Below are 15,127 nucleotides of genomic sequence, written 5' to 3'. Positions count from 1 at the left end.
TGATGAAATGGAAAATCCAGAAGAGGATGATTGGCTTTGATTCAAAGAAAATCGTAGAAAACCTGCATTTTTCCTTACCTAAAATTTAGCAGGTCAATATTAAAGTTGACATCATTGTCCTTTGATAGTTTGCCCACTTACGGGTTATAATATGTGCTATGCATAAGTTAAAATAATGTTAACTTGAGACACTCGTAGGCTAATTCTACAATGTAAGTTCTCAAATGTGTACTGCCAGTTAATGCACTCTGCTTTCTTGGAATATTGTGGAAATCTGAAAACAAATTCACAAAGATTTGTGCCTTAGAGTATTACATGAAAAATAAAATTTAATTTATAAGTATGGCAAAGCTTTATAAAGAAACTAATGAAAAAGGGGGAGGGAGAAAAATCATCGAATCCTAGAACTTACAAGTTTAGGAGACAATGTGGAAAACTCTATGCCTCACTGTATAAACACTATGGGAGGCTTATAGTGGCTCTTTGATACAGTTGTCATTTGGGTATTTTGGAACAAATCCACATTGAAATCATTCTCTTCAGTCAGCAGCGACGTGCCTTTTTAAATTAATATTGGAGAAACGGATGTTTCCTTCCTGAGTTCTCTGAGAAAAGGTAATAAGGGTTACAAACTTGAGCTCCGGCACTAAGAAAGTCCTGGGTGTGAGTCATGGATCCTTCACTTCCTGCGGCTGTCCTTGTGCAAATGACTGAACTTGTACTCAGATGAGCATAATTAAATCACACATGTAAAATACTTAGAGGAACACCTGATGTGATCAGTGTTAGATATTACTTCAAGGTTTTAAAGTGGCCATTATAACAAGAAATTATAGTCAATCACCCAACACTTGAGTATCTTAGAATCAATTATATCAACTTGATGTGACATAAGTTAGGATAGATACATGATAGGGAAGAGGGAGTAGTAGAGTATAAATATGCAGAAATCCCCCCAAAAAACAACAAAAAAATCCTGTATGGCTATGCCTTTCAAACACAGCTGAATAGCAATGTTAAAGAGGAATCTTTGTCTCTACAAGGTAAGTTAATTTTGTGGGCCACCTGTTTTTCAAATTCTAAACACAAACGTAGGATCTCTTTAAAGAATGATCTTAAACACTTTTTTTAGGTATAAGAACCTAGCACTTGGAAAAATTCACAGCACATGAAAGCAGTCTTTACAAAGGTGATCCAAGAGTCTCTTCTAAGAGGAAATACACTAGTAAATGCACTCTCCTTGGTGGGCAATGTGAGGTGCTCCAGTTTCATTTTATTTTTGTTTATATTTTGTCAGGGTTCCTCAAGCACCATATTTGTCTGAGTAAGTATAACATGAGTATTTAAACAGTATCTCTAATATTAAATTGCCACTTTAAAAAAAGTAAAGATTTTTAACGTACCGAGGCCTTGTGTTTTATCTTTCTGTCTCTAGCAGCCTTTGCTCGTTCGTTGCTGGTAAAATAATGCAAGGTGCCATATTCCATCAAGGCTGCAAAAACGAAAATGAAACACACAGAAACAAAGAGATCCATCGCAGTCACGTAGGAAACCTTAGGCAAGGACTTCCTGGCTATGGTACTCAGAGTGGTCATGGTCAAAACTGTGGTAATGCCTGCGGAGGGAGGGGAACAAATAGAAGATGAAAAATAACCTCACAGACTGTTTTCATTCTTTCTTCTGATTTGGCAATATTGTGAGCAGCAATAAACAATGCACACAAAAGGGTATGATTACTGTGATTTACAGGGGAAAAAAATACTGGTAACCATAGCTACATTATGTTCAATGTGTTCTGTCCGTGTTTTCGTCATCTAAATTCTGTGGACTGCAAGGACGTGAGTCCCTGGACCCATCCTTCCCTTGCTCTATAGTAACAGACTATTCAATGTTTAACTGTCACAAGGCTGCCTGTACACCTACCTTTACCCCACCCTGCAAAAAGGTATTTATTTTGTGTGTTCTTAAAGGGGATACTTAGAATATAGACTTTAAATCTTTCTTCCTTTCTAACATCAGCATTAGAAAGCTATAACTTCTGCCAGGCTGGTATGGCTAAATGGATTGAGCGTTGTCCTGTGGACCAAAAGGCCCCGGATTTGATTCCCAGGTCAGGGCACATGCCTGAGTTATGGGCTCGATCCCCAGGAGGGAGCATGCATAAAGCAGCTGATCTATGTGTCTCTCTCATCATTGATTTTATCTCTTTCTCCTTCTCCTTCCCTCTCCCTCTAAAAATAAATAAAAACATATTTAAAGCTATAATTTCCCTTTAAGCAATGCTTTACCTGTGTCTTGCAAATATTTATATAATTTATATATATATATAAATATTTATATATATATATTAAATATCTATTAAATTTATTTTAAAATATTTTCTAATTTCTCTTTTGATCCAAGGGTTATCTAAAAGGTCATGCTTTAATTTCTAAATATATGAGGGCATTATTATACATATTATTTTTAGAGTATATTTTATGATATACTATGGAAAATTTTAGTCTTTTGAATTCTATTGTGTTATTAAGCAGATTCACTAATGTTTCCTCTATGGCTTTAATCCTATAATCTCCTACCACATTTGGAATAAAAACCAAAAAGTCCTTAAAGTCCTTAGAAAAATCTACTAAACTTTATGTAATCTCACCACTGCCCACCTCTCTAATCTCATTTTTTACCACTTGTCAGTCAGCCCCAGCCACAGTTACCTTTCTGAACTCCAAGCATGGCATGGCGAGGAAGGACCACTTCAGAACCGCCTATTCTCCCTGCCTGCACCATCTTTCTACCAGTTATCCCGCAGGCCAGCTGCCGCACTGCCCTAAGTCCCTGCTACCTCCTCAGAGCCTGACTCTACAAGATAAAATAGCAAACATTACGTCTATCAACATCTAGTGCCATTCTCTAGCCATTTTTTTGCTTTGTCTTTATAACCTTTATTACTCATTGACATTTTTCTATGCTTTTTATATTTGTACATTAATTCTATATGCCACAAAAACATAAATGCCATAGACATGAGGAGTTTACAAATATTGTTCACTGGTAATACTAAAGTACCTAGAACACTGCCTCTTTCATGAAAGGCATTTGATACAAGTTTGTAAAAATGCAATGTGGAATAAATGAGCTCAGGAAATTTTCCTTCAAATATAAAAAGCTTTATATTCCAACTACATAGGTCCCACAGTTATAAGATATTCTTCAAGTTAAATCTGACTATCACTTATCTTTAAACTTGATATACTAATATTAAAAATATTAATTCATGCAAAAATTCCACAACTGGCTATTCTCTTTCATGAAACTGGAATATGATTTTTGGCTTCAGACACACCCAATAGTATAATTAATTTATTCAAATCCTTTTTTGGAAAAATACAAGAATAATGTTTTAAAACAAAAATATAATATCTGTTATATTCAAAGTAGCATATAAATAATCTAAAATCATTTCTTTTCCCTTGGCATGAAATGTAATTTGAAATTACAATTATTTTAAATAGAAAACAAATCTCAGGTATGAGTGCATTTTATCCACTAGCTATGTCTACACTTCTGCTTAGACTCCCAAAGGAAATGCATTTCCAAGCATAGAGCTGGATGCCTCAGGCTTTATCTTGCTACTTTTATGTGATTTGCATTTTACTGTATTTATGAGTGAAGTTATTCACCAGCTATCATAGAAACAAAATGAAAATCTCTTTGCTGTTGAAAAAAGCAAAAGCTCTAACTTTCTTTGTTTTGTAAGACACAATTTTCAGTAATGTGATTCACTTCCTGCACTATTGTATTCTTGGGAATTGATCAATGAGTTGTCTTTGTATATTAATGCATGAATTTAAGTTGTCATCTATAATAATGAAAGCATAATATGCTAATTAGACCAGACGTCCTTCCGGATGACCTTCCGGATGAAGCCAGGGCTGCTAGGGACGCCCGGGTCCTGGGTGCCTGCTGGCAGCCAGAGAGAAGCCCGGACCCCTGGTACCAGAGGGAAGCCAGTGCCGGTAGCTGGGGGAAGGAAGGCTTACTCTTTCAAGAATTTTGTGTATCGGGCCTTTAGTTTTTTAAACAAATGTATAGTAATTAGAAAATTTTTTTTATATGATGTTGATTATTGTCATGGGTTGCTAAAGAATGAAAACAAAAGTTTATTATATCAAGTGTGAATTACAAATTACCTTTTAAATCAGTGTTATGTTACAGGAAACTCTCAGAAGTATTCACAGACTATTTCCACAGTCTATAGATTATTAAAGCCTATAAGATAATTGTTTCTGCCTGGCCAGTGTTGCCAAGTGGCTAGAGCACTGGCCTGGACACCAGAGGGTCGCAGTTTCATTCCTGTCATGGGCACATGCCTGGGTTGCAGGTTCCTTCCCTGGTCCTGGTCAGGGCACATGTGGTACACATCCATAGTTCTCTCTCTCTCTCCCCCAGCCTCCCTCCCCCTCTCTCTAAAAATCAATGGAAAAAATACCCTTGGGTGAGGAGTAATAACAACAACAAAAAGATTCTTGTTCCTTTCAGCAACCTGCCCTTTAGAACAGTTGACTATTCATTAGCACTATTGTAAAAGTAAGGCACTTCAAAGCCTTCTTAACACACACTAGTCAATAAATGTTGGCTATTAGTGATCCAGCTAAAAAAAGATGAAAAGTGATTGAAATTGTTGACTAAATTAAATTCAGTGATTCTGTATGATTTTTATGTGTTAATTCTTACTGTGTATGCATGCTTTCCTTGGCCTCTAATAGTGGAAACAATAAAAATATTTTCTGAAGTTTTAAGTTCTTTGCATTTCTATTTCATTTTGCTTTTCATGTATGCATTTCAACACTATATTGCAATAGAGTAACTTAATTTTTGCTTGATTGTAGTGTAGAGGAATATTCTAATATATTCAACAATAAAGTTTATCACATTAACATATTTGTAAAAGTCCCATGACACTATAGCATAATATTATATGTCATACCCAGTGAGGTTCTTGCAGGTACTGCATCTTTATTGATCCAAAAAGACACCCAAGAAAGAACAACTGTCAGAATACATGGGATGTAGGTCTGAATAGTGAAATATCCCATTCGTCTGCTCAGGTCAAAAAAAATTGTCATGATAACATAATCCCCTGAAAGAAAAAAAAGGTTTTATTTTGGTTATAAAATAAATACAAAAGTATAGATTCCAACCCATAGATTGAAATACAAATGCTATTTCACTAATTTTGTGTTTCTTTCTTACCAGAGATTGTGTGATAAATTTCGGTTGAGTTCCGCAACCCTACAAATGCAAACTGATATAATCTCCAATATTTAGGATCAGCCACTTCTACAGAAGGTTTTTTCCACTTATATTCAATTTCATTTTTAGGGTATCCATCTAGATAATATATTGAAATAAAATATATAAATTAGCAAGATCCAAATCTGTTACAGTTGCCATACCAACATTATCCAGACAAATTTTTTGAAATTCTTCTTCACTCTTCTACTATATGTCAAAAAATTCCCCATAAAATGTATGTGTATATTTTAAAGAATAATGATAATTCATCTGACTCCACATAAATTAGGAAATAGAACCCTGCTAGCATCCAGGAAATCTCATGTGACAACCCCAATATAGCATTTCCTCTCCCAACTAGAGATAAACACTAACCTGCTTTCTCAGATAATTCTTTAATTTTTTGTAGTTGTTATATTTTGGTATGCATTTCTGAAAATAATTTTTATTTTTTTGAACTCTACTTGATTGCTGCTTTACTGAATTATTATTTTATATTTTTCTTCTTTAAAAATATTTATGCAGTGGATTTTTTGTATAATGTTTTGTATCCTGCAACTTTACTGTATTTGTTTATTGTTTCTAATAGTTTTTTGATGGAGTCTTTAGGGTTTTCTATATATAGAATCATATTATCCACAAAAAGTGACAGTTATACTTCTTCCTTATTTGGATGCCTTTTATTTCTTTCTCTTGCCTTATTGCTCTTGTTAGGACTTCCAGGACTATATATATATATATATGACTAATATGCAAAGTATCCCTTTGGGGGTTTGGTCAGGAGACCTGGAGTTTGATAATTCACTATGATGTGCGCTGACCACCAGGGGGCACTGGGGAATAAAGGAAGGCCCCCACTGGCAGCTGGCAGCTGAGAAAGGAAGGCCCTGGCCAGCAGCCAGAAGACCCTGATGGGCCCTGATCACCTGCCAGGCCTACGGATCCTACCTGTGCAAGAATATTGTGCACCGGGCCTCGAGTGTTGAATAAGAGTGGTGAGAATGGACATCCTTGTCTTATTCCTAATCTTAGAGGAAAAACTTTCAGTTTTTCACAATTGACTATGATATTAGGTGAGGGTTTCTCATATATGGCCTTTATTAGGCTGCTGAGCTTATTGTCATTGTCACTTTCGTAAGCATCCCTGTACCTGAGACACTTGTAAAAGTCTCGTACAACTTGGAATTTTATTACATACCACTAAATATCTACTTTGAGGGTGATGCCGGTTAAGGTACTTTTCTTCTATGCCCATTTTATTGAGTGTTTTAATCAGAAATGGATATTGTATCTTATCAGATGCATTTTCTGCATCTATTGATAAGGTCATATGATTTTTTAATCTTTTGTTAACGTGGTGTATTACATTGATTGATTTGCATATGCTGAAACGTCATTGTGCCTCTAGAATGAATTCCACTTGATCGTAACGTATTAATTGTTTAATGTATTGTTGTATTCCATTTGATAGTATTTTATTTAGGATTTTTGCACCAGTATTCATCAGAGATATTGGTCTATAGTTTTCTTTCTTGTGTTATCCTTGGCAATTTTTGGTATCAGCGTTAAGTTGTCTCATAAAATGTTAGGAAGTATTATCTCCATTTTTTTGTTTTTTGAAAAGTTTGAGCAGGATAGGTATCAAATCTTTTTGAATGTTTGGTAGAATTCACTGGTGAAGCCATCTGGTCCTGGACTTTTATATTTTGGGAGGTTTTTGATGGTTGTTTTAATTTCCTCTCTATTGACCAGTCTATTTAGATTTTCCAATTCTTTATGATTCAGTCTAGAAAGATAATATATTTCTAGGAATTTATCCATTTCTCCTAAGTTAATGAATTTGGTGGGATATAGTCTTTCATAATGCTCTAGTATGAACCTTTGTACATCTGTGATGTCTGTAGTAACTTCTATTTCATTTCTAATTTTGTTTATATGAGTTTTTTCTCTTTTTTCCTTAGTGAGTCAGCCAGGGGTTTGTCCATTTTATTAATCTTTTCAAAGAATCAGATCTTTGTTGTATTAATTTTTTTGTGCGTAGTCCTTTTGTTCTCTATTTCTTTAAACTCAGCTCTAATTTTTACTATTTCCTTGCTTAGGTTGATTTTGGGTCATTTTTGTTCTTTGTTTTCTAGTTCTTTAAGATTTAATGTTAGGTTTTTTAGTTGGTATTTTTCTTGTTTCTTGAGATTGGCCTGTAATGACATAAACTTCCCTCTTATTACTGCTTTCGCTACATCCCAGACATTTTGATATGTTGTTCTGTCATTCTCATTAGTCTCTATATATCTGTTGATCTAAGAAATTATTATGTATTTTATCACTTACAGCTTGAAAATTCTAGTGGACAGGAATGTTCATCCATAGGAAAGTTATGAAGCTGAAGATAACATTCTGCATTAATTGTCAATCTATTTAGATGGAAAAAAATATTAAAAATGAGATTTCAAGTATTGCAAATATTTTCTCTAATTGTCAAGCGTATTTTTGGCCTACAATAATGAACTTTGATATACTAGGAAATAATAATGCTATAATCTTTAAGTCTTAAGTGGCAATATTATAACATTCATAAATGAGTTAGATAATTCTAACATTTCCCTCTCTAGCCAACTAAACTACCTCTGTATCCAGTTAGTAGAATGTCTTTTTACAGTTAAAAATTTGTGCTTCAGGGGATTAATACACATACATATGGGCTTGTGCATGTGCACGCACACAAACAATTAGCAGAGTGTACATGGTTAAGTATGATAAGTTTGTCTCTTAATTTATCATGAACATCTTTCCATTATGGGTTATCCTTAAGAAGTAGATACGCTCATGACAATGAATTAGATAAACCTGAATCGTACACATCAGCATTCATTTAATCTTTTCTTAAGGACTTTTCTTTACTACATTATAAAAAAAATCACTATGTTACTCTGAACTTGAGGTTTTTTTTTAAATTCACCATACTAATTTTAATGTATAAAAGGAGCATCATAGTTCTTACTTACTCTGAAACTTTAAAAAGGGGAAATTCATGAGTTGACCAAATATTAGCATGAAAAATAAGTTAGAGCAATGACACTTTTTAAAACAGTACTACCTTAAAGTATATAGGACTCGTCCGTCATTCCAAATTCGAAGCAGACGATTAGGAGTCGTTATCCAATGAGCATCAGATTTTCTTGAATTTCTGAAGAAAGTATCAGGAATCCAAATTTTCCCAACCATATTACTGTTAAGTACAAGCACTTTCATGGTACTATTGAATTTTAAACGACTATCAAACCAGGTTTGGGCAAAAATAATATCAATTGTGTATTCCTGAAAGACAAAAAGAATAATGACATGTAATAGTAAAGCCACTCTTTTACACATTTTCTTTAGATGTTTGAATTTTTATATTTAAAAAGTTTCTATAAGTTAATAGCAATTAAACTTGGTCTTTTGGGACAAAAAAAGTCATAATCCAAATGTTTTTTTAATTGTTTACAAGGGTCATGTAAAAATAATCCAATATTTCTAGTAATCACTGCTGCTTAATGTGGCTTTATTTTTTGGAAATTTTATTCAAGATTTTATAATATGTTGGATATTATCATTAAATACAAAAGCAAATTATCTCGCTGTTAACAATTATATTACTTTTGTGATATTCACATTGTGCTTAAGTCACAGAAAACAATACGAAGTAAAAAATTAAGATGCTAATATTCACCAAATTACCTAAAAGCCCTTACATTATTTTCTGTACAAAAAATTAATTATGATCACTTAGATTACTGTTTTCAATTGTTTTAAAGCAAAGACACATAAACACACACACCACGCTATTCTTGTGTTATCTTCACAATAGTTATCGTTCATGCCTATCCTGGCCTCCTGCTTCTCAGGCTGGATGTATTTTCTTTGGGAGAAATTATACCTGATCCAAACAGCCTTTTCGACTGACACAATGATGAACCATTCCGAGTCTAAGAGTGTAACCTGGGTTAATGACATGGTTTCTGGTTTTAATAGTAAATGAAATAGTAAGAAGGCTCATGCCCATTCTGATGAGCAGATCATCAGTAGATATGGTAGATCTCAGGAAGAGTATTTAATCTACATGATGTGCCAGAATTTTGTTGTTCTTTGGTATGTAGTCAAGCGGCACAAACAGCTTAAAATAACATACATATGTGCCAGGATTATGGCGAGGCGAAGATCCAACATTGGTTGCTAGAGGAAACCTCATGCTACTTGGTGGGGATATTTGGCTGCAGTATTCCAAACTAACAGGGCATTAAAAGTGACACTTGATAATTACCTATCTGAGCGGTGGGGTTTAGCAAGCAGCTGTGAATTTTCCTTAGGAGCAGCTGACAGGATCTTCTTTAGAATACCTGTTTAGAAAAGTGCTAACCACTGTTGAAAGAGCTATGACTTCTGAAGTGTCAAACTCTCCCAAGCAGAGTGTATTGAGGACATGTGAAATTTTTCTATTCAAAATTATCCCCTCAATCTAGGATCAAGGAGAGAAAGATGTCTTCATAATCTATCCTTCCAAATCCATAACAGAGGTTAATAATTGCAAGGTCTTTTAAATTACTAATCCTTAATAAGCGTCTCACTAAGATAAGAAGGTCATTAAAATTTGTGCCATTTTATATGTAATCGAAAATACAATTTTGTTTACTCGTTTGTATTAGTGTAATTTCCAGAAAATGATTCAACTGTTCTTGTACTTCATGTTCCCATTTAGAGGTTATAATAAGCTGCATAATAAATAAGCAAGAGAAACATGAAAAGAAAATTCATTTATCCAGAGCAAGTGCAATAGCTTCTAGGATACACATTTGGAGATAAGGAACAGGGCTTTTAACATGTGAGAGCCAATGAACATTATGAAATTTACTTTGCTTCCTTGAAAGTGAGTTGAGAACACAGCATTAGTAAGTAAAGATGAAGAAGTGAGCCATTTTGATTTCTAACTCCATTAAGTCAAACCATAATTGATGAAAGTTTATGTAGTGTAGTCTTCCCATTACACTGTCAGCTTTCCAATTATGCATGTGTCTCATACTTAACTAGCTAATTCAATATTACTGTCTTTCTAGCAATGAAAGAAAACTTCATATAAAATGCAGACCTGCCTAAGAAATTATTGTAGGTGAATAATTACATTACAAAATTTGGTTGATTGCGATCTGGTCTTCCCACCTGGAAATTAATCTCTCCCTAAACTATCTATTCACATGTCCAGATATTATGAGGGGCCAGATAACGGTTAGCAGTAAATCAAATCTAAGGGCTACAGGCATGTTGAGTTAAAGGTACAGTGTAGTTTGCAGGGAGGAGATGAAGTTTCAGTCTTGAGTCAAATGCAGTCTGGAGAAAGAATCTCTCTTCCTCAAGGGACTTCACTCAGTGCTTACTCTTAAAGCTTTCATCTGATTGGACGGTGTCCTCCTACCTCATAAAGGATAATCTGATTTACCGAAAGTCTAGTGATTTAAATGTTAATCGCATCTAAAAAAAATGCCTTTACAGCAACATGCAGACTGTATTCGTCAAGCCAAGCTTGATATCAGAACCACCAAGTAATACAGGTCCATTCTACCACATTAGCATGTCTACTAATCTATAAAGATAAAATTGTAACTAACCTGGGCCTCTCTATCTTGAAAATAATTCAAAATAGACACCTCCAAAATCTGACTAAGATGTGTCAGAGGTCTCAGAGTTGTGGGTGGAATAACAGTTGTGATATAATGAGTGAAAAGACACATTACTATAAAATATGCATAATATTATGGTATTTAGTAAAGCTATCTACAGAGTTATTAAATTGGAAGTAACAATAATGAATACTGGATAACAACCATCTAGAATATTTTTTTCTTTCACTTAAATTTCTAACTTTCCCATATTAGACATGAATTTCTTCTATAATAAACAGATACACTATTTTTATGAAATTTGTTTTCATAAAAAACAGCATAAGGTCATCATTTGCAACTTAAAATATATATGGGCTCATACACAGCCTTTTTCTTGGCCCTTGACCTTCTGTATTGCTGTATTTTTCATTGTTTAGCCATTCTCCCCACTAGGTTTTAGCTTCTCTGAAGGAAGGAAGCCAATATATTTTAGTGGGAAATAACCACCTGTTACAATATAGGTAGTAAATACATGTAAGGCAAACAAAACCATGATATAAGAGAGAAATATATTTGTTTATATCAAAAACTAATATCATTTTTATATTATTTGAAGATCAGAGGTTAATTTAATTTTCAAATTCTAAGATCTTTAATGCCATATATATGGGTAAATGGATGAGCATACTGAGAAAGAGGCATAGAAATGAAAACAACACTATTCATTTATAATTTCTTATTTGATCTCTCTTAGTGTTGAATCAAAACATACCTATATTTTATATTGTTTTAAAATAAATCGTAAAAAGAACTAGATTTAAGTAGCTAATGCCAAAAAAATATGTTAATGCAATATAAAAAAGTAAAGAAATTAAAACTATGGGAATAAGCTTTAAAGTATTGTACAAACCAAGAAAATAAAGTTTAAACTATTAAATATAATTTTTTTTTCCAATTACTTTAATTCATCACATCCAGAAAGACTAAATTCCTCTTCCCCTCCATTAGTATATGCAGGTCAATTATCCAGATAGGAAAAAAAATCTCATTTTTTATGGTTTTGATAACTCATAATTTCTCAAATTAATATACCTATTGAGAACTAACAGTTTCCTGTTAACATAGTATAAGGAATAAACAGGGTTTCTTTGATATGTACAAGCTATGCTTCAGATTCTATTTTCTTAAATCTAGAAGCTGCAATAACAAAAAACGAGAGGAAGGAACAAGAGGTACCAGCAGAGAAAAAGAGAGAGAGAGTGATAAACATATTGAACGTTAGGACCAGTTGCACAAATCATGCTGAAGAAATGTGTTCCTTAAAATTGAAGAAATTCATGGAGAAAAATTTGTCTGTGAGCACCAGCTTTTCTAGTGTATTTAGAATGTTTGAACACAGTTATACGCCTCAAGAGTATATTACCAAGAATTAGGTTGATATAACAAGAGAAAGCAAAAAAAGACTTAAAAGTCATTTCTCACCATATTCAAACAAATTATTAAACTATACACCTCTCTCTCTCTCTCTCTCTCTCTCTCTCTCTCTCTCTCTCACGCGCACACACACACACACACACACACACACATTTGATACTTGGCCATCCCACTTGTAAAACCACCCTCTTGCTTGCTTAATTATACTCAAGTCTGCCTGCTTGATTGCACTCACATTCAAAGCAATTTTGTTCATTTGATGAAAAATGAATTTTAATTTTTCTGTATTGTTTAGTTAAAACAGTCTTCTATGTAAACTGCTCCTCATTAATCCCTAATACTTCTCTTTTAATAAACAGTATCAAACATTCTTAATTTTTTCCTGTATGTACTTTGGTATCACCAGTTTTAATAACAATTTAATTTAATTAGCCTTTAAAAAATTATCACTGTTCCAGGTCACAAGTGTGTAATTTGTGTCACTGGGAAAATGAATCTTCAGTACTATGAAACTTTTATAGAGTTAGATTATCATAAACTAGAGGCCTGTTGCACGAAAAGATTCGTGTAATAGGCTTTCCCTTCCCCTGGCTGCCGGCACCGGTTTTCCTCCGGCACCCGGGACCCAGGCCTTCGCTCCGGCCGGAGCCGCCTTCAAGCCTTTGCTGCCCCACCCAACTGCCCCGGGTCAGGTCACACACGGGATGCCCAGATGGCAGCCAGGCAGGCCAGCTGATCGCTGCTGCCCTGCCCGGCCGCCCCGGGCCGGGTCGCACACGGGATGCCCGCTGCCCCGGGGCACAGATAGCAGGCCTGGATGGCAGCAGGGCAGGCGGGATGGTGCTGTCCCACCCTGCCTGCAGTATGCAAATTAGCCGCCATCTTTGTTGGTGGTTAATTTGCATATCATGCTGATTAGCCAATGGGGGGAGCGGAGTGAAGGTACGGTCAATTACCATGTTTGTCTATTATTAGATAGGATGGCTCTTGGTATCCATACTTGTTAAATATCTCTGGGACACTAACATAACCTTGAATCCTATTTCTGTTTAACAACCATATATTTTTCTTTAATGAATTCATTAAAATTGAAAACAAAGGCCCAGAGCAAAAAAATATACAATTCATGAAAATGAAGACTTCCATATGCTCTAACAGGCTTATCTCCTCTAAGCATTGGTTAGTTAAAAATGAGCATTTTAAGATTCTCCTAAAAAGAAAATTAACATTTCAGTTATATATTGTTTTATGAAATCTCATATTTGCATAATGTTAAATAATATACACAGATATTTAGAATGATTTGTCTTTACAATAATCAACTGGTGTATAGGAATTTAATTTAAACAGAGCTAACACTAAAAATTTCATTGAAACTTTCTTTTTTCTTGGCTTATTTGCCACTGTTTTATCCTAATTTTCTTGCCAACCTTGCTGTTTTATTTACTACATCAGCCTCATATTAGGTACATATTCCTTAAATGTACATATTCCTTAAAGTCTGATATTCATTTCTTTTTTTTCTCTTTACAAGATTGTTTTCGCCATGTCTCAGGATTTAGCTAATTACTGACAGATATTTGCTCCAGTGCTAACATTTTCCTGAGAGTTAGTTTCTAATTTCAGACTGTCAAATTCAACTTCTCCGCAGCCTATTCATATTCATTTGCAATGAGGTAACAAAGATGTCCTGGTGTGGCCCCAATCCTGTCAGTACAACAGTCAGTGCAGGCAGCTGTGAAAGTTCATGACAATCATAGGAACATCATATTGAGTAAGAAAAAAACAAAAACATAGCCTGACTATAATACCATGAGAATGAGCAGACATAGGCACTTGTTAGGTATGATGACTATGTGGATATAAAGTGGTTAAATCCTTGTAATAGAGAAACAATTTGACTGCTGTAATAATGAATATGTAAAATAATAGAGCAAATCAGCAAAATCTTAGAGAATTATATTCAGACTAGAGGCCCAGTGCACAAAAATTTGTGCACTCAGGGGGTCCCCCCCAGCCCCGGCCTGTGCCTTTCGCAATCTGGGGACCTCGGGAGGATAACGACCCTGCTGGCTAAGGCCTGCTCCTGGTGGCAGAGGGCAGGCCCCATCCCTAGGTGCCAGCCCTGGTCGGGCTCAGAAAAGGGCTGATTGGGGAAGTGGGCGCCGCCCCCTGTCATGCACAAAGCAGGGCGGATCGGGAGATTGCGATGCCACCCTCAGTCACGCTCAGGGTACAGCCGATTGGGGGGTTGGGGCACCGCACCCTGTCACACTCAAGGCAGGGTCGATGGAAAGTTGCGGCGCCATCCCCCTGTCACGCACAGAGCAGGGCCATCAGGGGGGTTGGGGCTTCCGTACCCTGCAGGGCCAATCAGGGGGTTTGGGCGCTGCCCCCTGTCATGCACAGAGCAGGGCCAATCAGGGGGTTGGGGCACTGCCCCCTGTCACTCACAGAGCAGGGCCAATCAGGGGGTTGGGGCTCCATACCCTGCAGGGCCAATCAGGGGGTTGGGGCACTGCCCCCTGTCATGCACAGAGCAGGGCCCATCAGGGGGGTTGGGGCTCCGTACCCTGTCACGCACAGAGCAGGGCCAATCAGTGGGTTGGGGAGCTCCCCCCTGTCATGCACAGAGCAGGGCCCATCAGGGGGTTGAGGAGCTCCCCCCTGTCACACACACAGCAGGGCGGATCAGGGGGTTGGCGCCGCCACTGTCACACTCAGGCAGGGCCGATGGGGAGGTTATGGCTCTACCCCGTCACACACAA

At 35.9% G+C, this 15,127-nt stretch overlaps 1 protein-coding gene across 2 annotated transcripts in view; it reads right to left on the bottom strand.

Annotated features, from left to right (window-relative positions):
* Positions 1-15,127, bottom strand: part of GABRG1 (gamma-aminobutyric acid type A receptor gamma1 subunit) — a 44,789-nt gene that overhangs the window by 7,391 nt on the left and 22,271 nt on the right. For both annotated transcript variants that reach the window (XM_023753609.1, XM_006088456.3), the window contains exons 4-8: positions 8,387-8,607; positions 7,621-7,703; positions 5,251-5,388; positions 4,985-5,137; positions 1,404-1,615 (exon numbers count right to left, since the gene is read on the bottom strand). In XM_023753609.1, the coding sequence (XP_023609377.1) occupies positions 1,404-1,615; positions 4,985-5,137; positions 5,251-5,388; positions 7,621-7,703; positions 8,387-8,607 (807 nt within the window). The remainder of the gene's footprint in view (positions 1-1,403; positions 1,616-4,984; positions 5,138-5,250; positions 5,389-7,620; positions 7,704-8,386; positions 8,608-15,127) is intronic.

This window comes from Myotis lucifugus, unplaced genomic scaffold, assembly GCF_000147115.1.
Source record: "Myotis lucifugus unplaced genomic scaffold, Myoluc2.0 scaffold_48, whole genome shotgun sequence".
Taxonomy (NCBI): Eukaryota; Metazoa; Chordata; class Mammalia; order Chiroptera; family Vespertilionidae; genus Myotis; species Myotis lucifugus.
This window is presented reverse-complemented; position numbering and strand designations above follow the sequence as displayed.